This window comes from Rhinoraja longicauda, chromosome 16 (assembly GCF_053455715.1).
Source record: "Rhinoraja longicauda isolate Sanriku21f chromosome 16, sRhiLon1.1, whole genome shotgun sequence".
Taxonomy (NCBI): Eukaryota; Metazoa; Chordata; class Chondrichthyes; order Rajiformes; family Arhynchobatidae; genus Rhinoraja; species Rhinoraja longicauda.
The window spans coordinates 27,349,791-27,377,328 of NC_135968.1; the positions used below are offsets into that span (position 1 = coordinate 27,349,791).

General features: G+C 40.3%; 1 protein-coding gene across 3 annotated transcripts in view; it reads left to right on the forward strand.

Annotated features, from left to right (window-relative positions):
- ablim1b (actin binding LIM protein 1b) overlaps positions 1-27,538 on the forward strand; it is a 255,966-nt gene that overhangs the window by 197,255 nt on the left and 31,173 nt on the right. For 2 of the 3 annotated variants that reach the window (XM_078413455.1, XM_078413457.1), the window contains exons 9-14: positions 2,479-2,547; positions 4,067-4,222; positions 7,673-7,708; positions 12,348-12,477; positions 20,176-20,280; positions 22,618-22,665. In XM_078413455.1, coding sequence (XP_078269581.1) covers positions 2,479-2,547; positions 4,067-4,222; positions 7,673-7,708; positions 12,348-12,477; positions 20,176-20,280; positions 22,618-22,665 — 544 coding nt within the window. The remainder of the gene's footprint in view (positions 1-2,478; positions 2,548-4,066; positions 4,223-7,672; positions 7,709-12,347; positions 12,478-20,175; positions 20,281-22,617; positions 22,666-27,538) is intronic. The other variant, XM_078413456.1, reaches the window with a different exon arrangement.

Consider the following 27,538-nt stretch of genomic DNA (forward strand, 5'->3'; position numbering starts at 1 on the left):
GAGGCTTGTTTCCATGGTGTACATTTCTGTGAATATATAAAACAGAACAATTCCATCGCATTGTATTCAAAGTGCACATCATTTAAACTATAAATGCTTTAACAGCATTTTGTGCCTGCTTTCCACATTTTATATGATTCGGTGTAGTTCTGTTATATTATGTACATGATTTAGAATTGATGAAACATTTAGTTATTGAAGAATGAAATATATATATTAGACTTGACGCATAAACCAGTCATTATTCTTTATTCAGAGACACTGATCCCCATGTGAGTGAGACACGAGCTCAGGGTGAATGACATTGTCATGCAGGGTAAATTACAGTGCAATCTAAGTTGGTGCCCAGGAAGCAGTTAACAGAGGGGGTATTATAAAATTAGGTGCAAGTAATCTGTTTGTAGCTATCACAGCAGGAACTGACCTTTGCTTTATGTTTGGCTTTGACCTATAATCGCAATTAAATAGGTATGTTTATGCTTGAGAATGGGAAGCTTGTATTCAGTTCAGAGTGCTTCAGTGGAAGATGATGTTTCAATTCATATCAGTCGAGGCTATCAACAATCTTTTTCAATTGAACCTAATTTTGAAAATCTTAATAGTTGGCTTGAATTAATATCATTGCTGTGTGGATACCCTATGTAATGGTAGAAGTAAACAGTGAATTATTATTTTCCACATTTCAGAAAAGGGTCACAGTGGTGCACAGTGGTAGATCTGCTGCCTCACACGTCAGAGACCCGGGTTCGATCCTGACCTCGGTGCTGTCTGTGCGGAGTTTGCATGTTCTCACTGTGACCGTGTGGGTTTCCTCTGGGTTCTCCCACAAATCTAAATACATTGGGGTTTGTAGGTTAATTGGCATCTATAAACTGCCTTAGTAGTGAGTAGGGAGTGGATGAGAGCATGGGATGACATAGAACGAGTGTGAACAGGTGACCAATGGTCGACATGGACTCGGTGGGTCAAAGGCCCCGTTTTGATGCTGATCCTTTTTTTCAATCAATCAATCAAAGTCAGTTTAGAAAAGTATGTTGCTTGGGATTTGATATGCCAATGTGGTAGCATTGCATTGTGAATGCACGTTTAGGTCTTGCTGCTCTGGGAATGAACAGCAGGCAGCATCAATGCCTCTTTGGGTGGGTGGAAAATTGAAGGTACACTGATCATGCATTCACATTTTCCCAGTCGCTGTTGCAAAATGAAACCTGCAACCACCAATGAACAGTTGAACTGCACACCCCCTTTGTGTTTAAAGATTTAGTTTAGTTTAGTTTAGAGATACTGCATTGAAACAGGCCCTTTGGCCCACCGAGTCCTCGCTGGACAATGATCACCCATACGCTTGTTCTATGTTATTTCAGTTTCACACAAAGGGCAATTTACAGAGGCCAATTAACCTGCAAACATGCATATTTTTAGATTGTGGGAGGAAACCAGAGCATTCAGAGGAAGCCCACGCAGTGACAGGTCTTCACACAGGCAGGTCCCCCGAGGTCAGGATTGAACGTAGGTCTCTGGCGTTATGAGACCGCCGCTGCCCTAAAGAATGTGAATGTAAGGTGATGAAGGAAAGAGAAGTGTCCTCGGCTCATGATCATCAGAAGCTACATTTCAGTTGACTTGTTGAATGACTGACACAAATAAGTTCAAAATAATCTCTGGTTCCTCAATTGAAATACCTTATTATGACAACTGACAGTTTATCATATTCTTGCAAGAAGACCAGCTCTTTTAAGTGGATAAGCGCATATACTCCCTTTAATTATGATGGTGTTTGAAAGTGTACTTTTCTTGTCAGGAATTGGTTATTGACAATTTGTGTAATTCAGTTTAATGTCTTCTCTGTTCTGCTCGTAATATTCTCATCGATGTTCAATCATGGCAGCACAAAGGTGTTTTGTTCTGGTACTGTTGTGACAAATACCTATTCTTCTTAATTGAAGTGGACTTGGTTCCTTATTAGCGTCTTGCATATTGCAAAGTGTAACTTTCTTGTTCAAAATGATTGGTGGTTTCCACATCACATCAAGGATATTTTGATATCAGTCTGCTTTTCCGTTCAGTCATGCTCACTGAAGATCTGGTATTAATTTCCATTTAATTTATGTGCTTCAGAGGATGGAAATGCAAGCCCATCACCCTTGACCCTTCCTCCTCCTCCTCCTCCCTCTCTCCCACCCTGGGCCAACTGAAATGATCGGCACACAAAACCATTGTCCCAGATCTAATGTATTTAACCTTGCCAGCCAGAAATAAATGAAATGGCAGCAATTTCAATGCTCGCCACAAAGGAAAAGAAGGATGTAAAAAAAAGGATCTTCTCGAGACTTGGACATTGGACATCTTGAACTTGCACTTCATCTCTTTCCACTTTTGCTGTGAAATGTTCTTGGAAAGGGTTCTGCTTTGATCATGTTGTCACAGAGTCCACTTCCATAAGACTCATTTTATTTTTTTCTTCTCTTCTATTTGCAGCCAACTCGATCTTCTTCTGAAAGTATTTCCTCCAGACCTGGCTCCAGTTCTCCTGGCCACACAATATACGTGAGTAACAGTGAGAGATTTCCTCATTCTTGAACTCAGAGTATTTGGAGAAATTAAAAGCGTTTGGTGAAGGATTTTCCCCTTATCTTCTACAATCTGACTGAATTGCTAACCCAAACAGGAAGCATGTTGTGTTGATAACTCAAGCAATAATAATCTTCTACATGACATTTGCTGTCAATAGCATCTCATAATGCTAGATGCCCCGGATACCTTGTACTGCAGGTGCTGCTCGAGCCTAGTGTGGAATTTAAAAAAATCAAATGGCTCGCAAGAGAAACTAACTACATTTTATTTAACTTGCTGCGAAGACCAAGTTCTCCCCCACGCGATGGTGGAAAGACATTTTGATGGTCATAAGTGGCAGCATGCTGAGGCAGTCAGTCCGTTCCACTTCCAACAGTGCAAACCCTACCAAAGGTGCCAAAAGATTTTGTGCAAATTCTGCGAAATCTCATGGTGTGCGAGTAGATGAAGTGCCAATGCTGGCAATCCTTTCCTCGAGAGGAATGTTGATGTGTGATCTTTACATTTAGAAGTCTGAACTCAACTAACAGCAGTAGTCCCAGTTTGACTTTGGTTTCATGAATTATATTTTCCTTTGGTGCATTGGTTGAAGGTGCATGACTTTGTAGCATGGGTTCAATCCTGACCTCGAGTGGTATCTGTATGGAGTTTGCACATTCTCCCTGTGACGACATGGGTTTCCTTGGTGTGCTCCGGATTCCTCCCATATCCCAAAGACGTGCGGGTTTGGAGGGAATGTGCAGGGAATGGAGATGCAAAAGTGGGATAACATGGAACTAGTGTGAACAGGTGATCGATGGTCAGTGTGGGCTCTGTGAGCTGAAAGGCCTGTTTCCACACTGTGTCTCTAAAGTAAACAAAACGTGTACCCAACCCTTGCTATTCTGGATGTATCTGCGGAATTGATGAAACACACTCAACAAATTAGGGGCAAAATCCTCCTTGATCTGCAGTGCAAATGTGTGCAAGAATATTAAGTTATCTTTACAAATCCAGTTGCCTTGAAGCTGCCAATGTATGAAAACATAACCAAAGACCTTGTTTTCCCTGTTGCTTGTTCCATTTGGTTTAGTTTCGTTTTGAGATACCGTGCGGAAACAGGCCCTTCGGCCCACCGAGTCCATGTCAACCAGCAAGCCCAGTGCACGAGCACTATCCCAAACACTAGGGACAATTTACAATGTTTACTGCAGCCAATTAACCTACAAACTTGTACGTCTTTGGAATGTGGGATGAAACTGGTGCACCCTGAGAAAACCCACGTGCTCACGAGGATAACGTACAATTTTGTACAGACAGCACCCATATTCAAGGTCAAACCCGGTTCCCTGGCGCTGTAAGGCAGCAATGCCGCCCCATTTGAAATACTGGTCTTCATTTCTTTTTCTTTAGACATGATATTGTTATCTTGTATTTTCGCTTGAGATTAAGAAATTCGATTACATCAGATTGGTTAAGCTCTGAAATATTCTTCTATATTTTCTTTTCCCAGGCAAAAGTGGACAATGAGATTCTTGACTATAAGGATCTGGCTGCGATCCCCAAAGTTAAGGCCATTTATGATATTGAACGTCCTGACCTGATCACATATGAGCCATATTTCGGTGCTACTATTGAAGATAGACATGAGCGTCATAGTATGGGAGAGGTACATTAATCTTACCCATTCATTGTCTTGTATTTGTTTCGCTAGATATCCTGGGATAAACTTGCATTTTTGATCCACTTGTAACAGCCAGTGGACAGATTGTTTGTCCCAATCCTCTCAATGAAGTTTGTAGAAAATCCAAAGAGGTTTTGTATTTGGAGATCCTATTAACTCAAGATGGAAACCCAAACCAGTATAGATGCTTGACATTTGGGAGGGTAGCAGTTCTGGTGGAAGTGTAAAGAATACAAACTGAACATCAAGAAATTGAGCTTAAATGAACCTTTATTTTGTAGAAGTGAGGAACTCCACATGCTGTTTTGCAAAACAAAGCACATAGTGCTCGAGTAAATCATTGGGCCAGGCAGCATCTCTGGGGGACGTGGATAGGTGATGTTTCAGGTCGGGATCCTTCTTCAGACGAGAAGGTCCCAACCCAAAACATCAAGTTCTCCAGAGATGCTGCCTGAACCGCTGAGTTACTCCAGCATGTTGTCTTTTTTTTTGTAGGCCTGTCTTTGGCTGGATGGCAAATTAAAGGAGGACATAATTTCCTTGGATACTGTTACAGCGTGGATTGATTCCTGGGATAAGGCAGCACTTGAATAGCAGATATTTGTATTCAGAGCTTTACATTAGAAATCTGGGACTCAATAAGAGTTTGTTGGTTATAAATTAATGCGCAGTGCTGAAAATGGAAAAACGGATTCTTTGTTGACAGTGTCAATGCGCAGGAAGCGACAACGACTCATTTTTCAGAGGAAACTGTAAATTGGTGATGAGTTTTTTTGCACAAGAACTCTTGTGGTTCGGAATGCAATTAACTTCACTGATTGCCGAGGCTAAAGGGTCAATAGAAACCAGCAGAAAACCTGGGCGAACTCTGCATCAGCTGAATGAACCATTCTCTACTTTCCCATCTAAAGCAGAAGCAAGGAAACTAATAAATGAAATTATGTACTTTGATATTTTACCATTGATTCTTTTGTTTGTTATTAATGGGGATAATTGGCCAGTTGAAATTAATTGTATTTGGGTGCTGGAATTGTTGCAGGTTTCTTGTGAAAATATGTGTGAAGCATATTTCTATTGACCCTACTAACTTTATTAACTCATTGAAATTTGGGCTGGTTTTTAAGAAAGCAGATCAATTCTCATGGACTGGTTCCTCTTGGGAGAATATTCTCCATTGTCAAATTTGTCTCATTTTTAAAGCAGCGTTACAAATTGAAAGAAATGTTTGCCAAATTAAAATTCCATCCTTGATCGGACGCTTCCTATCATTTCTAAAATGATCAAATCATTCAACTCCTAACCTGTCTTACTTACCTGAGTCCAGTATATGGTTTGGTTGTGTAACATACAATTAGATATTATAATAATTTGCTTCAATAGTACCAGTCCACAATAATGCAACATTTTGGAAAATCAGCATAAAATTGAAAGAAGTTATAAAATATTTTTACTGTGAAAACGCGTGTGCTATGAGCTGTGTAGTCATGGCGTGTCCTCTAAAACTTGGGGCCAAAATAACATATAATTGTACTTGGATGCTTGAGAGGGTGATCATTCCTGGGATTGCTGTCAATAAATGTCACAGTCTGATGGTTCATGGAATTCTTTTATGTGTGAAAAGGAGAAAAGCCAAGTTCAGTGTTATCAGTGAGGAATGTGGGCAAATGCTTCAAAGAAATGATTTAATTAAATTTGCTCTGAGCTTGAGGTTCTTGCCTTGTGTGAAATACACAATACAAAAAAAAACCAGCAGTTTTGATATATTGTAGTTTATAAACGTTGTGGATGGGGAGACTACAACTATTGAAGGTGCCACAAGAGCATTGTGCAGATTACCTCTGCTTACTATATTTCTCTCAAAATGATAAATGATTTGAACGTAGAAATGCAGAGCCAAGTTGTCCGGGAAAGGATTGGCAATCTACTCTACTCACGCTTCGCCACAGCCTTCCTCTGACAACATTGTTACTAGGCCCAGAAGTAACAACACCAAAGAGAGCTCTTGCTATCTGCCAATTGCGAGGCCAGGGTACATACAGTTATTTTTGGACAGGCCAGCCGTGATTTGCTTTTGCCTTGTGACAGGTATTACCTAACTTATTGTTGCACCCTACTAGAGTCTGCAGTCCTGAGTTCTGTGGCAGCATTACAGTGTAAGTGGAATGTTGTGACTGTATCTGGAGGGATGAACAATTCTCCCTGAGAAGCAAGCCTCCCTCCATTGGCAGGTGTTCAGTTTTAAGAGGAGTGTCAAAAAAAAAAATCTGTCGAGGAGATGAGGAGACTTTGATGCAGCTCAACGACTTATGATAATGTGGAGTACATTGACTGAGCGGATATTAAAAGCAAGTTTCTGAGTAGCTTAAAACATTGATGGGGTTAATTACCTGAAAGAGGAAATAAATCGTCGGATCATGAGGAAAGAGCAGCTTAGTAACATAAATAAAGAACTACAGCACAATGGAACAATTGGCCTACTTCCATGATGTATGATTTCATATGTTGAGGTTCTTGCAATGTTGTAAGCATCATTGCACACTGCAATAGTGAGCCACCTACAGTTCACTGGTTGAATCTGAATTGAGTTAGATGATCTCATTCTAGTAGTAGTGTTACAGTTGGTTTTAGCTCAAATAAGACAAAATAAAGAGGAGCCAACGTTCCCAATTCTGAATGCAATTTAATAAATCTTGCTGCAGCTGGACATTTGATGTTGAACAACATTTGAGACAAAACTGACTAGAAGGGCCCCTCAGTTGTCTAATCTGCCAATTATTAGCGTTTCAGCTCCCATATGGATAATGGTGAGGCACAAAAGGGAGACTGCTGATCATGAAGGAACGCAGTGGCAGGATGACTACACCACACTCGCTGCCCCCTCTTATTTTCTCATGAACTCTGCCGCCTGCACTATACAAGCACTCAATGATACTTTTTGCTTAACTTAATAGTGGACTGTTACTCAAGGTGAGCTATCAATTAGTCCAGACAAGGAAAAAGACACAATTCTAATCAAATGCACTGGATAATTTCTAAATAATGTGTTTGGCTGAGATCCCCTTTGCTAAATTGAAATAGTCAAAGAAGGAACACAATCACATTCAGCACTTTTGGAAATTCTATCTATGAATAAGCAATTATTTTTAATATCAGCATTAACAATTTGTGTGTGTTCGCTCATGCTTTATTGATTTAGTTTGTTCATGTTTTCCTGACTTGCATCTGTTTCATTATGGCATATATGAGAATATTTTGTGTAATGTAACATTACCTTTTTTTTAAATCATGAAATGTCTTTGTCTGAGTCCATATGCCCCAGAAATAAACCAAAAGGTTTATGGTGAGTCATTTTCTCAGACTTATTTAATTTATATCTGATGTTTCCCAGAAAAATGGTTTTACATGTATTTTTTTCTTTTTTAAAATATCTACCAGTCGCCAAGGACACTTTCCCCTACACCTTCAGCTGAGGTCAGTATATCCCTTCACATTCACCTCTCAGCCTTCTCTTTGCAATCCTCTTTTGCTTCCTGCCATAGTGTATTCTTCAATGCATGGGTAGAATTGTGAATGAAGGAACTGCAGATGCTAGTTTACACCTGAGATAGACACAAAATGCTGAGCGGGTCAGGCAGCGTCTCTGGAGAAAAGGAACAGGTGACGTTTCATTGAAAGACATTCCAGTCTGAAGTAGGCTCTTGACCCGAAACGTCACCTATTCCATTTCTCCAGAGATATTGTCTGACCCGCTGAGTTACTCCAACATTTTGTGCCTATCTTCGATAGAATGGTGAAGTTTGGTTTAACAATACTCATGGGATACTGAAGCAAAGCACATCACAGTGGAGCCCAATGTAATCATCACTCACTTACCATCTTCTCGTGCAGATGAACAGAAATCTGTCAATGCTAGAAATCTCAAATTAAAATATTAATTGCTGGAAATGTATCGCAGTATCTAAACGAGAAATATCATGCTGACCTTTTAGGTGGGAGGTCTTCATCGAATGGATTAGACTGATTGCAATCCAATTTTTGTTTTATTCTGCCTCTTGTCTTTCAAATCAAAAATGCAGTCTACTGTTGTCTTAATTACTCAAGACGACTCTAATGAGGAAGTCATCAAAAGGGCCATAGATAGTATACTCACTGTATTCTGGTATATTCTGTCTCTGTAACAGTGTGGACAATATCACCTACACAACAGCACAGGACAAGGCCCTTCGACCCACAATAACTGTGCGGAACATGATGCCGAGATAAATGAGTCTGATCTGCCTCTACGAGATCCACATCCCACTATTCCCTGCATTTCCAAGTGCCTATCTAAAAGTCCCATAAATACCACCAATCCTTGCGAAAAGAACATTTTCTGTTGGCAATTGCTTTCTGGCATAGAGTGATTGATCTTTTCTGTTTATTATTGGTGACTGGACCAATTTAAACAGAAATCCATAGAAGGATTGATCCATCAAACAAAAACACGTAAACGGCATGGTTCACATTAATTGGAACTCGCTGTTGTTTTACACAGGTGCTTGCCCTGATATTTTCCCTATTGAGAAATACAAGGGGCTAGATATGGGATTGCTATTGGTGGTCTGTCACTCCAGTATTTACCTGGTCCCTCTCACTCCATACAGACAGCATCCATTGACAGGATCGAACTTGGGTCTCTGGCACTGTGAGGCAGCATCTCTACCGCGCACCACTGTGTCGCCCTGCACTGAGCCATTGAGAACAACAGGCACTGAGATGTTTTGTCGCTTGCTAAAGCTGATTGCAGTGTTGCTACATTTAAGATGTAGGAGATACACAAGGACAATGCTGTGTCACCCTGTACCACTGCTGTTTGATGATTCTGAAATGTATCCTGCAGTAAGTGTGATCAGGACTACTTCTAACACGGGATCCTGGCTGTTATTTCAAAGACTTGCATACCTGATAAATGATGTTCACACTTAAATTAAGGAAATTAATTATGGATACTTGCAGTTGCCATTAACTGGCCTCTGACATTTATGCCAGGGATTGTAGTACACCAATTATTTTCATAATAAATCAATTATAAGGGAGTACCATGCAATCATAACAAGAGGAGTTCATAACTTCTTGTTATGGCCTTCATAACAAGAGGAGTTGAGTATAGGAGCAAAGAGGTCCTTCTGCAGTTGTACAGGGCCCTAGGGAGACCGAACCTGGAGTACTGTGTGCAGTTTTAGTCTCCAAATTTGAGGAAGGATATTCTTGCTATTGAGGGCATGCAGCGTAGGTTTTCTAGATTAATTCCTGGAATGGCGGGACTGTCCTATGTTGAAAGACTGGAGCGGCTAGGCTTGTAAACACTGGAATTTAGAAGGATGAGAGGGGATCTTATCGAAACATATAAGATTATTAAGGGGTTGGACACGTTAGAGGTAGGAAACATGTTCCCAATGTTGGGGGAGTCCAGAACCAGGGGCCACAGTTTAAGAGTAAGGGGTAGGCCATTTAGAACGGAGATGAGGAAAAACTTTTTCAGTCAGAGAGTTGTAAATCTGTGGAATTCTCTGCCTCAGAAGGCAGTGGAGACCAATTATCTGAATGCATTCAAGAGAGAGCTAGATAGAGCTCTTAAGGATAACGGAGTCAGGGGGTATGGGGAGAAGGCAGGAACGGGGTGCTGATTGAGAAGCTGACATCTAGAGCAGCGGATGCAATAGATGAGGTTGGAGGAGGTGCAGGTGAACCTCTGTCTCTGATTGAGAATGATCAGCCATGATCACATTGAATGGTGGTGCTGGCTTGAAGGGTCGAATGGCCTACTCCTGCACCTATTGTCTATGGTTTATTGTCATACTGACCTGTGGAGAAGGAACTGTAAATGCAGGTTTATATCAAAGAGAGACACAAAGTGCTGGAGCAACTTAGTGGATCATGCAGCATCTCTGGTGAAAAAGGATAGGTGACATTTTGAGTCAGGTCTAAAGAAGGGTCCTGACCCGAAACGTCTCCCATCCTTTTTCTCCAGAGATGCTGCCTGACCCGCTGAGTTCTCCAGCACTCTGTGCCTATCAATCATACTGACCTACTGGTGAGATGACTATAAATACTGGCTACACTGTATTATATTCAGTTTTTTTAACTTTAAGTGAACTATCTCCTTACAAGTCAAAAATTGACTCCTATTCCCATGGTTTTTTTCCCACTGTCTTATATGCACTATGTTGGTTTTACCCAACTGCTCTTGTGTCTGAAAAATATTTAATAAAATGTTAAATAAAGCCCAATAATGCCAGTTCAACTACCTTCCTAAATCCTCTTCTAAATCTATCACACCTCCTTACTGACTTTTCTTCCTGTGTTCAGGTCCTGTCTGGTGTCTATCTTCCTGTCTTGTGATTCTCTATGTGATTCAAATCATTTTGTTGTCCTTGTGCCTTTTCTTTCAGTTAAAGTAAGAAGTTGAGTTAGCTTTGACTAACGTTACTTTTTTTAACTTCGTATCCTTCGCTTGGCCAGCCAGGAGTACACTGCAACTGTTGTGCAGTTTTTTGTTCTTTTTAGTGAAAAGAAGTAATAATGCTTTCTGACAAAGTTGGAACAAAAGTTGTGTTTCTTCAAGCTTTCTGGCTCTGCATGATGTTGACCAAAAACTCAACCCCTGAAAAATCAAGCTTGTTAAAGGACTGCTGAGAGGCTGCTGCTTACACAGTCTTAACTAAGCCAATTTTAATCGAGCATTCTAACGTGGTAGCACAAAATTTCCACTGAGATCAAAAGTGTACCTTCAGCACCATCTTAAAGCAGTTTTGTTCAATGCGATTGTCAGTCGACTTAAAATGCCGCAAACGGATCTGACTGAAGGCTTAATCAAACTAAAATCCCAACTACATTTATTGCAGCATCGATCTGCAGGTTCTTTGTTTCATCAGAGAACCTTCATGAGGCACAGCTGGAAGGACTAAATGAGCAATGTTGCCTACAGTGTTAGGCGTTTGAACCTCAGCTGGCAACAAAGCCAGGGACCTGTGGTAAAACAGTTGTGTGATGAGCTGAAACTAATTTGCTTGACACCCTTTCCACCTCCCCCCTCCCAAAAAGAAAATTGTAATTTGTTGCACATTTCAAATACAACACAAGCCTGAAGTTTCCAGAAGAGTGTCAAGATCAAAGAAAGGGGTTTGATAAAGGAAGAGGCCACAGTTGGATAGCAATTAGAACTGATAAATAATAGTACACAGGATTGTAAAGTCTGTTTTTTTTTACCGCTTGCACATATTCCGTGCATTTAAAAAAATGTTTTAAATTATTGACCATGTTAACGAAATCAACAATTTCTAAAAAATAATTACAGCTTAAATTTAGACCTGAAAATAACAGTGTAAATACACTGTGCAACCACATTGGGATATAGGTTCGCAGATACTCTTAATATCCTTTAGCTCATACTGAACAAAATATGATGCAGGTGCACAGTTTTTAAGGATGCAAGCTAGAAAACACTGCTATTTGACATTATCTACATCCTGTTATTCAGAGTCCTGCAATCACAAAGCATGGAAAAGGACCTTTGAGTTTGCATTAACAATAATTTTTTTATCATCCCCATATTCTCAAAGAGTCTCCAATGAACACAGATATTTAATATTTTATTGTACTACCAATGACCTTCTTCAGAATAAATTATTTACTGCATATTTTAAATCTTCCAGTAACAGATGATATTAAAAAAAGGAATGATTTTATTTAGTCTATTTTTCAAGAGAAGCTGTTAATTTGAAATTGAGGCCATTCCTACTTTACAGAGAGTAATTCTCATTTATAGAGTAATATTGTGTAGTTGATTAATTCTTTACTGTCAGTCTTTGACTTTAACAACACAGTGATATAGTATGATTCTAAGACTCTATGTCATTAAAGTTGGATGATCCCTTTAGATGGACTCAGCTGAGATGCTTTCAGCTTTAATTATTGATACATTTGTACCATTCTGGTCTCATTGTATGTTCACTTCACACTCAAATTCTTTCTCAGCTCTCTCATTGAGATGGGTCACTTTAAAACATAAGACGGTAAGGCTCTCTTTGTTGTTTGAGCCGAGGATGTAACACATGGAAATATATTTCAGGGATGCCATGACGCTCGTGATCGAACGGTGCACAGGTCCTCCAGCCAGGGCTCCATCAGCTCTCCTGTCTACAGCTGTCACTGCTACACACCCACTGTTGTCCGGAGTCCACAGCACTTTCACAGGCCTGGTAAGTGAAGAATTCCAATCACACAACCCTGACAACAGCTGGGCCATTCATCTCACAGAATCATATCACAAAAGCAGTCATAATAATGGTCAATTAATTTCACATAACTGGTCATGATGAGAGTTGGGTTTTTTTGCAGGTTGAGTGATACTCTTCTATTTTTCAGCTGTGTATTGGTTTCATTTTAAGAGTGGTATCATGGCAGACTGTATGATGATGGAAAATGTTTATATGTTAGTTATGTGGCTCACCTTTAACAGTCTCCCAGTCGCAAGGGTTTTGGGTTCTTTTGCCACTCCAGAGATCAAGGCTGACCTTGCTGCACAATACATAAACACAAAGTGCTGGAGCAACCCAGCGGATCAGGCAGTATCTGTGGAGGAAAAGGATGGGTTTTGTTTCAGGTCAGAGGAAGGGTCCCAACCCAAAATGTCACCCATCCTTTTTCTTCAGAGATGCTGCCTGATCCACTGAGTTACTCCAGCACTTTGTGCCTGTCTTTGGTACGAACAAGCATCTGTAGTTCTTTGTTTCTACTTCAATAGTTTAGCACTATTGGACAAAATGTGTTTTAATTGAATTGTTAAGCCCAATCTGCCATCTGAGGTTTTTTTTTTATTAAAGATCCCATGCTCTATTTTGAGGGAAAGCAATTATCCTTCAGTCATCAATTTGTACACCTCACCAAAATATTTTACTATTTATAGAGGCTGGCAGGTGCTCATTGGCAACTTCATCTTTAAAGCGCTTAAAGAAATTCCGATAGGTGTGTCAAAGACATTATGTAAATGCAACTCTATTTTTCAGATTCACACATCTTATTTTTGGTGGTGGATACAAGGCACTGCAGATGCTGGTTTACACAGAAAGGTACAAAGTACTGGAGTAACTCAGCAGGCCAGGCTGCATCTCTGGCAAACATGGATAGGTGACGTTTCAAGTCGGGTCCCTTCTTTAAGAACCTATCCATGTTCTCCAGTGATGTTGCCTGACCCGCTGAGTTACTCCAGCACTTTGTGTCTTTTTTTTTCGTGGTGTTGTTTCCATTTTTATGACCTGCTGAAATGTTTTCCAGTATTTTCTTCATGTTGGAAGTTTGCGTTTATGTTATTTATTTACATAGATCACAATTATGTAAGAGTTGCGTGATGTTTAATTATTTGGAGCTCTTTTGGCATATGGGCATCGACCTCATTCATTCCTTTCAGGCCAGAGCTCACGACCCTTGTACAATTTATTGTTAAATGCCCTGGACTCTAAAAGCTTTACTGACTCTAAAAGCTTCTTTAGAAATGTAAAAAGGAAAAGATTAGTGAAGACAAATGTAGGTCCCTTACAATCGGAGGCAGGTGAATTTATAATGGGAAACAAAGAAATGGCAGAACGTTAAATGAGTACTTTGGTTCTGTCTTCACTAAGGAAGACACAAACAATCTCCCAGAAATAGTAGGGGACCGAGGATCTAGTGGGAGGGAGGAACTGAAGGGAATCCACATTAGTCAGGAAATGGTGTTGGGTAAACTGTTGGGACTGAAGGCAGATAAATCCCAAGGGCCTGATGGTTTCCATCCCAGGGTACTCAAGGAGGTGGCCCGAGAAATCGTGGATGCATTGGTGATCGTTTTCCAATGTTCTTTCGACTCTGGCTACCCTCCAGTCCACAGGAACTGATCCAATGTAAATCCCACTTTTTAAGAAAGAAGGGAGAGAGAAAACGGGGAATTATAGACCAGTTAGCCTTTCATCGGTAGTGGGGAAGATGCTTGAGTCGATTGTTAAAGATGTTACAGCAGAGGAAAAACTTCTTCACCCAGAGAGTTGTAAATCTGTGGAATTCTCTGCCACAGAAGGCAGTGGAGGCCAATTCACTGGATGTTTTCAAGAGAGAGTTAGATCTAGCTCTTAGGGCTAAAGAAATCAAGGGATATGGGGAAAAAGCAGGATCAGGATACTGCTACACATACAGTATTTTTCTATGTTTAATGCAGTCCAATAAAAACAAGGATGTTGTTCTATCTGGAAATCTTTACTTTTGGTTGAAATATAGATGAGCAATTTACTAAACCTGCCTGTACATAACCTTTTGTCAGTGTCTGAATTGCAAACATGCATGGTTCTATCAACAGGTGAGACATTTAGCTTCAGTTTCCTCACAAATTTACACGATCTGAGATCCTTAGAGTTTAATCAGACCCCAAAGGCATTTCACTCAGGATCTCAGAGAAAATCTTTCCTGACATGCTGAAACAGGTCAGCTGTTGGTAAAAAGCAAAAAGCAGTCCTACAATTTAGTCAAAACTTCTTTGAGTCCAGGATCAGCACAGCCTCCTGTTCCAGACTTCATCCTCTTTCCCCCATCTACAACTGTTAACTCCCGTGGGATCTTCCCAAAGCCCTTTCCTCACTGTTTGCCAAAAAGACCCAGGGAAGCGCTTGTTTCTCCTCAGTGCAAATATGGACCTCTGGCCAGCCCACTCGAATTCCACAGTGACAGCATTTAAACAAATCCACTATGTTGAACAACCCAGTACTCAAAATGTAAAGCCAGATCTCAGGCCTGCTGGATGTCCCAATTGCTAACCACTTTAACGCCCCTTCCCATTTCATCCTTTCTGTCCATATTGCTAGAGTGAGGCCACAAACAAACTAGAGGAACAGCACCTTGTATTTCACTTGGGTAGTTTACAACCCGGTGGCACAGTGGTGAAGTGCTAAAGTTGCTGCATTACAGCGTCAGAGATCCAGGTTCGATCCTGACTACAGGTGCTTGTGCGGAGTTTGTACATTCTCCCTGAGGCCGCGTGGGTTTTCCCCGGGAACTATGGTTTTCTCCCACACTCCAAAGATGTACAGGTTTGTAGGTTAATTGGCTTGGTATAATTCTAAATTGTCCCGGGTGTGTGTAGGATAGTGTTAATGTGCGGGGATCGCTGGTCAGCATAGAGTTGGTGGGCCGAAGGGCCTGTTTCAGTGTTGTATCTCTTAACTAAAACTAAACTAAACTAAAACCCAACGGCATGAACATTGAATTCTCCAACTTCAAATGATAACCTGCTGCCCTTTATTTTCACAGGTTGCCCGGCCCCAGTGTGTTCACATTTCTCCCACCATCTTAATTAGTACAGATGTCAGAGGTTATGGGGAGAAGGCAGGAGAATGGGGTTAGGAGGGAGAGGTAGATCAGCCATGATTGAATGGCGGAGTATTGATGGGCAGAATGGCCTAATTCTGCTCCTATCACTCCATCTACCTCCATTCACCCCCCACACACACATACACCCTGCTCTTTTCCCCTCCTTTGCACAATCATCTCCCATCCCAAGTCATCCATTTTCCTTTCATTCCTCCTCTTTCCCCTACCCCCTGTCTCCTTCCATCCACATCTCTCCGTCCAGCTTTACATTTCACTCCTTCTCTCCTCTCTCCTCTCTCTATCTGATCCTTCTCACCTCCAGCCTCTGGCACTTACTCCACCTATATGCCAACCAAACCCCTATCACCCATATGCACTATCACTTGCTAGGCTTAGTCCCACCCCCATCTACATTTTCTCGCTCCTCCCCCCCATCTCCCTTTTCTCGCTCCCCCCCCCCCAACTCCAATCTGTCTGACTCAAAATGTCTGTCCATTCTGTCCCCAGATGCCCTCTGACCTGCTGGGCTCCTTCAGCAATTTATGTTTTGCCAGAAATTGGGACTCGTACTCATTTTTGCTTCCCACTCCCTAGAATATTGTTCCCAGAGTTATTATACATCACTGTTTCCAGGGAACAAAGTGCAAAAACTTACAGAGTACAATTCACTGTTATATCAAAGCTATCAAAATGTCCAGCTTTTGGGAAGATTTTCCATTGTTGATGTAACTGGATCCCCTCAGATGTCCAAGACTGGAATCATAAAGATTGATCTTGCTTATCATTGCAAACCCTTTTTTATAAAGAGGTTTAGTGTTTGCTGTTTGATTTTAGCTGATAGCATTCACCACCTTTAATCAGTATGTAGCACCCAGAGCAATTGGATCTATAATGATTTGCAAAAATATGCCCACCTGGGTTCCTTTACCCATCCGCCAATCAAAACTCCTCCCACCTGTATCCACCTATCGCTCGCCAGTTTTTGTGCTGCCCCCAATTCTTTTCTAGTTTTCTCTCCCCTCTTCCAATTAGTCTGTAGAAGTTCCCAACATGAAACATCCACTGTCCATATCTTCCAGAGATGCTGCCTGACCTGCTGCACTTTGTTTTCTTTGAAGCAAATGAAATGTTTAAATGCTTCCACTCTTTGCATTTTACATTCACTAACTGCTGCCACACTTCACTATCCATGCAAATTATTTAAAAGAAACATATCATATAAATTCATTCACTCGGCAATGAGAATTATGCTATCTGCAACACGTCGATCCGAGTCTATAATTGCTAAAATAATTGGAGAAGTGATTTAAATCAGTTTGGGGGATAATTGACTCTCATTGCAGCTACATTGCTGTAGAAAACCATATCATTTTCAATTCCCTTTGACACGTTTTAGTTTAATGAAACATATTTATAAGTAGCATTGCATTAGAAGGGTGGCAGTGTGAACTGCGAAGAGGATACCAGGAGGTTGCAGGGTGACTTGGACAGGTTGAGTGAGTGCGCAGATGCAGTATAATGTAGATAAATGTGAGGTTATCCACTTTGGCAGCAAGAACAAGGAGGCAGATTATTATCTGAATGGTGTCAGATTAGGTAAAGGGAATTGCATCGAGACCTGGGTATCCTCATACACCAGTCACTGAAAGTAAACATACAGGTTACAACAGGCAGTGAAGAAAGCTAATGGCATGTTGGCCTACAAAACGAGAGGATTTGAGTATAGGAGCAAAGAGGTCCTTCTGCAGTTGTACAAGGCCCAGGTGATACCACATCTGGAGTATTGTGTGCAGTTTTGGTCTCCTCGTTTGAGGAAGGACATCCTTGCTATTGAGGGAGTGCAGCGTAGGTACATGAGGTTAATTCCCCGGGATGGCAGAAACTGTCATATGAGGAAAGATTGGAAAGACTGGGCTTGTATTCACTGGAATTTAGAAGGATGAAAGGGGATCTTATAGAAACATATAAAATTATAAAAGGACTGGACAAGCTAGATACAGGAAAAATGTTTCCAATGTTGGGGGAGTCCAGAACGAGGGGCCACAGCCTAATAATAAAGGGGAGGCCATTCAAATCTGAAATGAGAAAAAAACTTTTTCACCCAGAGAGTTGTGAATTTGTGGAATTCTCTGTCACAGAAGGCAGTGGAACCAATTCACTGGATAAATTTAAAAGAGAGTTAGATAGAGCTCTTGGGGCTAGCAAAATCAAGGGGTATGGGGAGAAGGCAGGCACGGGTTACTGATTGTGGATGATCAGCTATGATCACAATGAATGGCGGTGCTGGCTCGAAGGGCCGAATGGCCTGCACCTATTTTCTATATTTCTATGTCCACCACAAGTTTCACTGTTAAAGAAAAAGAGCAACAAAATTACTTGATTCATTGTTCATATTTCAATGTGCTGCAGCAAAGTTTAAGATTTCACTTTTTTTTTATCTCACTAATGGTTCATTATGGGAGAGGGGTTTGCATACTACATTATTCACTTCTTATTCCTAGTAAAGGTAAATTAAAATCTAGGAACTAATATGAAGAGTCCAAATATTTTTAAATGTTTTTTAGTTTCCTGTTAATTTGTCCGTAGATTTTAGTACCTTGCTGTGACCCCATACTCTAATCTTTTACAGTATAGTGTCCTTGACGTGTATAAAATGTATAGTCCATTTTATGATTCAGACAGTAACATTAAAAACATGAAGAGTCCTGTCTGTATGGCTTTGCTGTTTAAAGTAATCAGACTTCCCTGCACTATTTAAACCCCCAACTATTGATATTTTCATTTTGCTGTCGTAGATTATGATTATTTTCTTCAATGACCATAACACCATAAATATGATATCAGGTACAATTAGTGGTGTATTCAGAAGAGCATCAATTATTATTTTTTAATTATGACTTAAAATAGTAACATTGCTCAAAGTTGAATCCCTAATGATAAACAAATGCACAAAGCCACCTGGAAATGCAGCCATTGCCTGAAAGAGACCTTCAGGTCTATCCTTCAAAATGAACCTATTTTTAATGTATCATTGTATTTAGTTTGTTCTTTCCCAAGATTTATTTGCTTTAATGTATGTTAACAACCAAATTGAATATAATAAGAGGATTAATATCTCCAAAATAGAAGCACCTCGCTATAAGAATGAATCAACCTTTTTTCTCCCAAAAAACAGAGGTTCTGAAGCAAATGGTCAAATACCTGCAGCAATATGTTATTTTAAGTGTCGGGCATATGTGCTTATTTCTAATCATGCCATAGGACGTGGGCATGCGGGGACTGTGATTCCAAGAGCAGTGTCCAGCGATATCTAGGCTAGAGTCACGAGTAGCTGGTATAACATTAGGCCTAAAATGTCAGAACTCCATCCATGGTCATTGTTTGACAAAGAATGACTATTAACAGACTTTATAAAATTATCTTTTTAAATAGTGTTGATCCAGCATGATCCAGTAGCTGTCAGTGTTATTTTTTAATTGCCAGCCATGTTGTGTATCAAAGTTTCTTCCCAGCTGTTATCAGGCAACTGAACCATCCTCGTGCCAATTAGAGTGGTCCTGGATTCCCATCTACTTTATTGTAGACCTTCTATCTATCTTTAATCAGAGTTTACAGGACTTTATCTTGCACTAAACATTAAACCATTTTTCCTGAATCTGTACACTGTGAACGGCTTGATTGTAATCACATGTGGTCTTTTCCCTAACAGGATACTAAGCAATAAAAAGCTTTTCATGGTAATTCAGTCCATGTGAAAATAATAATACATCTACCCGTCATACTTGGGATTGCACACCAAATGAACATTTGATTAGTAAATGATGATCAAAAAATTGCAGATGCTGGAAATCTGAAACTGAAGCTGAACATGTTGGTAACTCTCAGCAGTTCAGGCAGTAGAAACAAATATCTCCAGCCTAAGGTCATGACTCTGGATCTCTGGCTGCCGCACGTCCTGATGAATGTTTCCAACATTTTCTGCTGTTACAGATTTCTTTAAAAGTTCTTACTGTGTGTCAAGAGTAATAGCTATTATTTATCTTAAGTTTTATTCAGAGCGACTGAAACCTTTCAAAATAATAAGAGTTTGAAATTCATGACAGAGTGGAAATAAAGCAACCATGTATTTTGAAGATACAATTTATTATCTGCATTGAGTGACTTTTTATACCTGGGATAGATATTAGTCCCCATAAATTTGATTTTTTTTAGCTCTCTGGAAATAGATATGTCTTTAAACTATAAGCTGAAGTGTTATTTTGAAGAGTTATTGTTCCAAAATTATTCAAGAGTGTTCAAATATTTGTACTCGGTGTTAAAATAGATAAATTGATTTTCACTTTAAAGCAAAATTTTTGCATTTTATTATTTGGTGTAATTTTGTTTTCATTAACCAAGTAAGAATAAATTATTTTATGTAAACTAACCCATCATTATGGAGTTGTTAACTAACCTTTGAATTGATTTTGTCTTTATGTTATTGTAGATCCATTTTTGTTGTGTTAATTTTTTTGTTTAAAGCAGTCTATGCCATTCTCATTATTTTTTTACTCTTCTTATTGGAGGCAATGAGCCATCCAGTGGTCGGAGCTCCCCTCTTCCTATGCGGCCAGACAACAGGCCTCTAACACCATCTTATGTTCTGACCCCTAAACATTTCCATCTCCCAGGTAGGAGTTTAATCACAACGGTCGCTGTTGTAGTCTAGGCTGTAGCTATGTCTCTATCTCTTATGTCCTGTCTACATTTCTCCACACAGATTCTTTGGAATGGTTTTTAAATCTGTGAAATTTGCCTGACTTAAAATTATTTGATCACTTCTGAAGCAAGGCCTGCACAGGGACTCCTTAGAATGTGCTGGTTGAGTAATCATGCGACTGTTTTTACATTAGTGCCAGAAATACGTCAACATCTACCAGGTTCACACGCATTCAATTTGATCTAGACATTCCTAATTCCTAACAATTCCAACATTTTTCATTAATTGTGTGTGATAATGGAACAATATACTGGCACCTGTGCAATCAGCCTTGTTTTAAAAATTTGGTTTTACTTGAGCCAACAGAACCGAATTTCAAAAGCAAAGTACACTGCAAAGCCTCTGCTGTATTATGCATTTATCACTGTAACAAAAGAAGACCCCCCCCCCCCCCAACAGACTGTTTTAAGTGGTAACACAATTTATTGTTTTGTAGCATGCGGAAATTAATTATTGGTTCTGAAGAATATTCAGCAGCAAAGATTAAAACTTAAACCAGGCTTCTAATCCAACCTCAGTCTTCATTTAGGATATGACAAGCATTATCTCTATCCTGCATCCTGTTTGGGACCAGGAATGTTGCTGATCCTGATCGATACAGGGCAAAACTATAGCAGCAATGCCTCTGAGGCAGATAGTAGCAGTGCCCTCATCAAACGGGCAATGACAGCTCCATGAGCCGAGATCTATCAGCTGACCTGACAGAATTAAAGTAGATTCTTTCAAAAAAGCTATGTGTGCCGAGAAGGTTCATCAGGTTGAACAGAAGGTGTAGACTCCAATTCTCGGCCGTACTAATATAGATGAAGAAGCGGCAATTAATAGCAATCTAAATGTCCATGGTAGTACTGATGTCTCAACGTACATTAAAAACTAATTATTTGTAACATACAAGGCAAAAAACAAAGAATTGAGAGATTGCATTGCAGTAATGATCTAAATAGCAATATAGCAAATAAAGCAGAAAGCAAAGCTGATGTCTGAATTAAAATAATCAAATGAAAAGATGACAATGATGGTGTAACACCATCAGAAACATTTATCTTCATGTTTTATTTCCAATGCAATCCACATCTACTTCCCCATTAAAAATTGCAACTCTTCAAACTGGAAAGGAGATTTCAAATTGACAAGCTTTTCTCTTCCATCTGTGCGCTGAATTGACTGACCAGCAGGGTGCAGGCACGATAAAGAATCTTGTGTCATCATTTCCGCTCTCTTTCAGCACATAGCATTTTCCATATGTTTTGTGTCTAGTTGTCATATCAGCCATGATAACCTGTTGATCCTTCGTGAATCAGTGTTCTGCTTCAGGCAGTTTATTATTGAAGTGCATTACATCTGATCAGGTTTAGGAGACATACCTTAACATGGCAGAGATGCTGAAGTTAACATAACTTGATGGTGGATCGAGCTTCCCACATTTCATTACATTTTAAATCGGGATGACATCTTTCCTATTTAATAAATATCCAAAATGCTTAATATATTATCCCGAATCACCAGCTCAGAACTTAAAAAGCTAAATGGAACTTGAGTTATGCAAGGAGTCATACGACGTGACAGTACCGACTATCATTCATTTTTACACAAATCCTGTATGAATCCCATTTTGCTCTCCCAACGCTACTATCAACTCCCATCCCAACTCTGCCGCACTGTTGGGGCAATTTACAGTGGCCAATTAAGCTCCCGGCCTATATGAAATTACATTCATGTAGTCACAAGGATCACATTGAAACTCCACAGATTACGATTGAACCTGGGTCACTGGAGCTGTGAAGCAACTCTGCTGCAGCTACAGGTGACAAAGCAACATCATTCATAATCAAATCGACTACCACCAGAAAAATAGTTTTGCTCAATAAATAGCCTGAATAATGTACTTAAATAAAGAAAACTTCAGAAGCAGAAACAGTGTGTAGCATTATTCAAATCTTTGCATAACATAGAAATATTAATCATAAATTGTTGCCATTGTTCTTGCTCGGATTATTCATATCTTGAAGTACTTTGCATTTTGCCGCATTACTATTATACACATGTTGTAGTTTTCTGTGTTGTTGCTGAAGCTTATTGTTGGTATTTCTCTGATGCACAATTACATGACACATTGACATTTGCCTCGTGTGTGTACATCCTGTATTAGATTCATGTGTATCTTCAACTTTGTTTGGAATTAGTATCGAAAAAGAAATTCCATTGTTTTGTGTAATTATCAATAACCTGTTTAACTTTCTCTCCACAGACCAAGGCATTAACATATACAGAAAGCCTCCTATCTACAAGCAATATGGTATAGTTCCTTACTACTTTGTATTTGACTTCTGATAACTTGGCACATTATGGTGCTAAATTCTCCTATTTTTCTTGAGATAGGTCTGGTGAATGTTTTGGATCGTGTGCTGCATCAGGTGATCTTTAAGATAGTTTTCTCATGGTTATTCGGGTACCAAGTCAAATTCCAAAGTTGAGAATGTGAGACTTCCAGTCATTTTCACTGACGATGAGCGCTCTCACCCCCATCTGCCTCAATGGTTACTGGCCAAGCAGAGAGTCGTGGAGAAGTTTGAGTCGTTCTCAGTAATCTCCCTTTTATCCAGGGCACTACAAATAATATGGAGATGGATGCAATATTGTGTTAAACCCAGAGGCATTTTTGGAGGGAGGATTTAGTGCACTTTGTAATTGTTTTCTCTATTGCTGGAGAATTGAAAGCTTTTCCCACTGCACTGATATGACATTTTTTACATTGATACTCTTGCTCCTATGAGTACAACTGCAAATTCATTCCAAATCAGTGGCTGTTTATAAAGAGTTTTGAACCCAAACTCACTCTGAACTGAATTGAGTGACAAATGTATTCCCTCCGACAAGGACTTGCTCCCAACAAATAGCTGGGTGGATATTCTTCCTGACATGGTTTCATAACGTGGTTCTATGAATATAGACAGATAGATACAATGCTGGAATAACTCAGTGGGTCAGGTAGCATCTCTGGAAAAAAGGATTAGGTGACGTTTTGGGTCAGAACCCTTTTTCAGCCTAAATATACACTGATGAGCCAAAACATTATGACCACCTGCCTAATATGCTGTTGGTCCTCCGTGTGCCACCAAAATAGTGCCGACCCACCAGCCATGAACTCCACAAGAACCCTGAAGGTGTCCTGTGGTATCTGGCAGCAAAACATTAGCAGCAGATCCTGCAAGTCCTGCAAGTTGCGAGGTGGAGCCACCGTGGATTGGACTTTTCGATCCAGCACATCCCACAAATGCTCAATCGGATTGAGATCTGGAGAATTTGTAGGCCAGGGCAACACCGTGACCACTTCATCATGTTCCTCAAACTATTCCCGAACAATGTGTGCAGTGTGGCAGGGCGCTTATCCTGCTAAAAGAGGCCACTGCCATCAGGGAATACCATTGCCATGAAGGGGTGTACCTGGTCTGCAACAATGTTTAGGTAGGCCCAATGTAGGTGCTTTCGATGGTGGACAGGGGTCATCATGGGCACTCTGACTGGTCTGCGGCTACACAGCCCCATACACAGCAGGGTGCGTTGCACTGTATTGTGACACATTCCTCCCGTGACCACCATTAAAATTTTCTGTGACTTGTGTCACAGTAGACCTTCTGTCGGTTCATACCAGACGGGATAGCCTTCGTTGCCCTCGTGCATCGATGAGCCTTGGGTGCCCAACACCCTGTCGCCGGTTTGTGGTTTGTCCCTGTTCGGACCACTGTCGGTAGGTACTCACCACTGCTGACCGGGAGCACCCCACAGGCCTTGCCGTTTCAGAGATGCTCTGACCCAGTCGTCTGGCCAAAACAATTTGGCCCTTGTCAAAGTCGCTTAGGTCTTTACTCCTGCCCATTTCTCCTGCTTCCAACACATCAACTTCAAGAACTGACTGTTCACTTGCTGCCTAATATATCCCATCCCCTGACAGGTGCCATTGTAACAAGATAATCAATGTTATTCACTTCACCTGTCATTGGTCATAATGTTTTGGCTCATCGATGAATATCGTCTATGGTAGCTGACAGTAAACACTCAGTATCTGAATCACCATTTTGTGAAAAAGTTACTTTTTCAAATATGGACAGAATCTTTCATTATATGGTTTACCACAGTTTTAAGGATACTTTCAAGATTAATACCAGATCCATTTCCTTGTTTCTTTGTTATTCATCATAGTTCTGCTTGATCATGGCTCATTTTTTCCATTAATATGTGCCTTGTTTTCCTGCTAACAATATTCATATTAATCTCAATGTGCTGTTTGCTTGTGAATTTCCATAACTGTAGGTCTTGGTAAATGTCTAATTAATTCCAATGCTTCAGCTAAACATTTATGCAGCAAATTATCACAATTGGAATGTTTAAATAACATAATCTCTTCACTCTTAATATTTTTTAAATGTTTAAGATAAATTGAAGAAAAGAGTCTTTTAAGCTTTGTTTTCTAATCAGTCTTAAACCTTTTAGCTAGAATAAATATTAAATCATGCAATCAATCTCTTTCAAAGAGAAAGTAGATTAGATAATCAGTCTCACAATTTGGCAGCAATCTCACTGACTTATTTCCTTTTTGAAGAAGACTTCCCAATAGGGATGAATTGATGAATTGATCAAATTATGGGGGGGGGGGGGAGGCTAAATTCCCTCTTTTTCCATCCATGCCGTTCACTTGTCTCAGGATTGTGTTCGTAAAAGGAATCTATTTGCCACTACTACTGAAAGCAGTGCTTTTGAAGTAAAGGAACTTTTGTTTCATTAATGAGTCCTTTTTTCCTGGAGCTACTTTTTTCCTTTAGAGCTGTGCTCTCTACCATAATAATGATTTGATTTCTACCACAAATAAAAAGGACACACCATCAAATAGAAGATTTTATCATCCAAATGAAGGTAGGGGAAGGGCGGGCGGTAGATTTAATCTTTACACTATCTAAACAAAATGCCTCTCTTGCCCGCATTAAAGGCTCTCCTGTGAGATATCCGATGAAGTACTGGAGCAGTCATGGTGGACAATAGGTGGAACCACTCAGAATTGCCACTTTTCTGATGGGTTCTGCAATCTGGGCCACCAGAGGGCACTAACAGCCTATTAGATAAGTGTGAGAGAGCTGCTAGTCTTCCATTATTATATTTAAAACAGCTTTTATTTCCTCAAAGCTGCTTTTGTGAAAATTGGTTACCATCAGAATGGAACATTGATGTCACCATCAACTGGTCGAATTGTAGCATTTCAAAAATTCAGCTGAGCATTCTAATCATGATCAAGCATGTACAGTTTATGTGATCTGCCTGTTGGCTGCACCTGGAGCAATGTCATTCCTTGCCAACTTTCCCTTCTTGACTTTCTGAGTTTGGAATAACCATGCTTTAATAACAAGGCTTCTGATGTCCAGGTGCAGCTCTGAGCCCGGGATGTTCCATACTTGCCACTTCCTCGGGCTTTACAATGCCTCCCAGGGACAGCGCAGCAGCACATTTGCTGCCTTACAGCGTCAGAGACCCAGGTTTGATCCTGACTACGGGAGCTGTCGGTGTGGAGATTGAATGTTTTCCCTGTGACCGTGTGGATTTCCTCCGGGTGCTCTGGTTCCCTCCCAACTTCCTAAGACGTACATGTTTGTAGGTTAATTGACTTCTGTAAATGATCCCTAGTGTATAGAATAGAACTAGTGTTGGAGTGATCGCTGGTTGGCATGGTCTCTCTCGGTGGGCAGAAGGAACTGTTTCCAAGCTGTATTTCTAAATTAAACTAAGCATCCCTCCTCTCCCCTCACCCCTCACCCGCACTGAACTCGTTCTCAATTCTCTGATCCCTCAAAGATCTCCCTAAATTATTCCTTAAACACCCCTCCCATAAAACCCCCAACAATTTCTGGGAGTTCCCTATCTGAATCCAACACTGGCACGTCCAACGAGGCTGTGAGCCAAGCTCCAACAGCACGATTGAACTCTGGTTGCGAGAGCTGTGAGGCAGCAGCTCCATTAGCTGTGCCACCATTCCACCAGAACTCAGGGTTTGGATTGGTATCATGGAACACTAAACGTGTTATAGTTGGTAATAACTTGCTGATTTAATTAAAGAGCCTACAAATTATTAAAATATATCCACGATATAAGCCACCATCTGCACCACAGATGGGGGATGTATAACAGGAAATTAAAGTGTAAATTTACCCGTCTACTGGTGCTACAGCAGTAGGGAGCTGTCTCAAAGGCAATGAGATCAGAGAACCAGAACTCTGCCTTATCTACTATCAGCGTGTGCAATTTCCTATGAGAGGTTTGTTGCTGAAGTTGGAAAAACTATAATCAGATAACCATAAAGATACCTTCAGTCTGAAGGCAAACAAACTGAGGAGGATGGTGCTAGAGCCAGATCTTTGTCAAGGTCCAGGATTAATCACAAACTGAATTTTTGAGGCAATGAGATCACTCAGAAAGCACAATCTTGGTGCTCATTGATCAGAACCTTCATGCTGATGGGTGATTTGCCAATTTGCACCAGGTTCTGCCATTGTAAGAGCATTATAATCTCGATTAATAAGGGTTTCAGGGGTGAAGGCAGGAGAATGGGGTTGAAAGAGAAAGATATATCAGCCATGATTGAATGACGGAGTAAACGATGGGCTGAATGGCCTAATTCTGCTCCTAGAACTTACAAATTTATGAGCACTAAAAGCAGTAGGCCAGCGTTTCGAAGAGACTAGGGTGCCTCTCCTTTCTTGGCAATAGGTGAACAAATTCCCAAGGGCAAGCTTATTAAAGAGCAAAAGGGACGTTTTTGGGGAAAGCACTGCCAGATTATCCACAGTGGTGGAGTTAATAGAGCAGGAGGCTTACGAGGACAGAGATGGTGGTCATCGTGGATGGAAAAAATAAAACAATAGAATGGATGTAAAATAACTTCTATCAGAGATGTCTACTATTTTTTTGTTTGTTTAAGGTCAGCTCATTGGTCTCGCATAAGGAACCTTGCTCAAACAAGATTGAATTGGTGAAAGATAGTAGCTTTGCTATTTCTGCATTCTCTTCCCTAGGAATTAGAGGATTTATTTTCAACAACAAGTTACCTTTATACTGGTCAACATCTTAATTGTGCTTTTTGAAAATTGTTTTGGGAAAACAAATCTGTACAAAATAATGGCCAT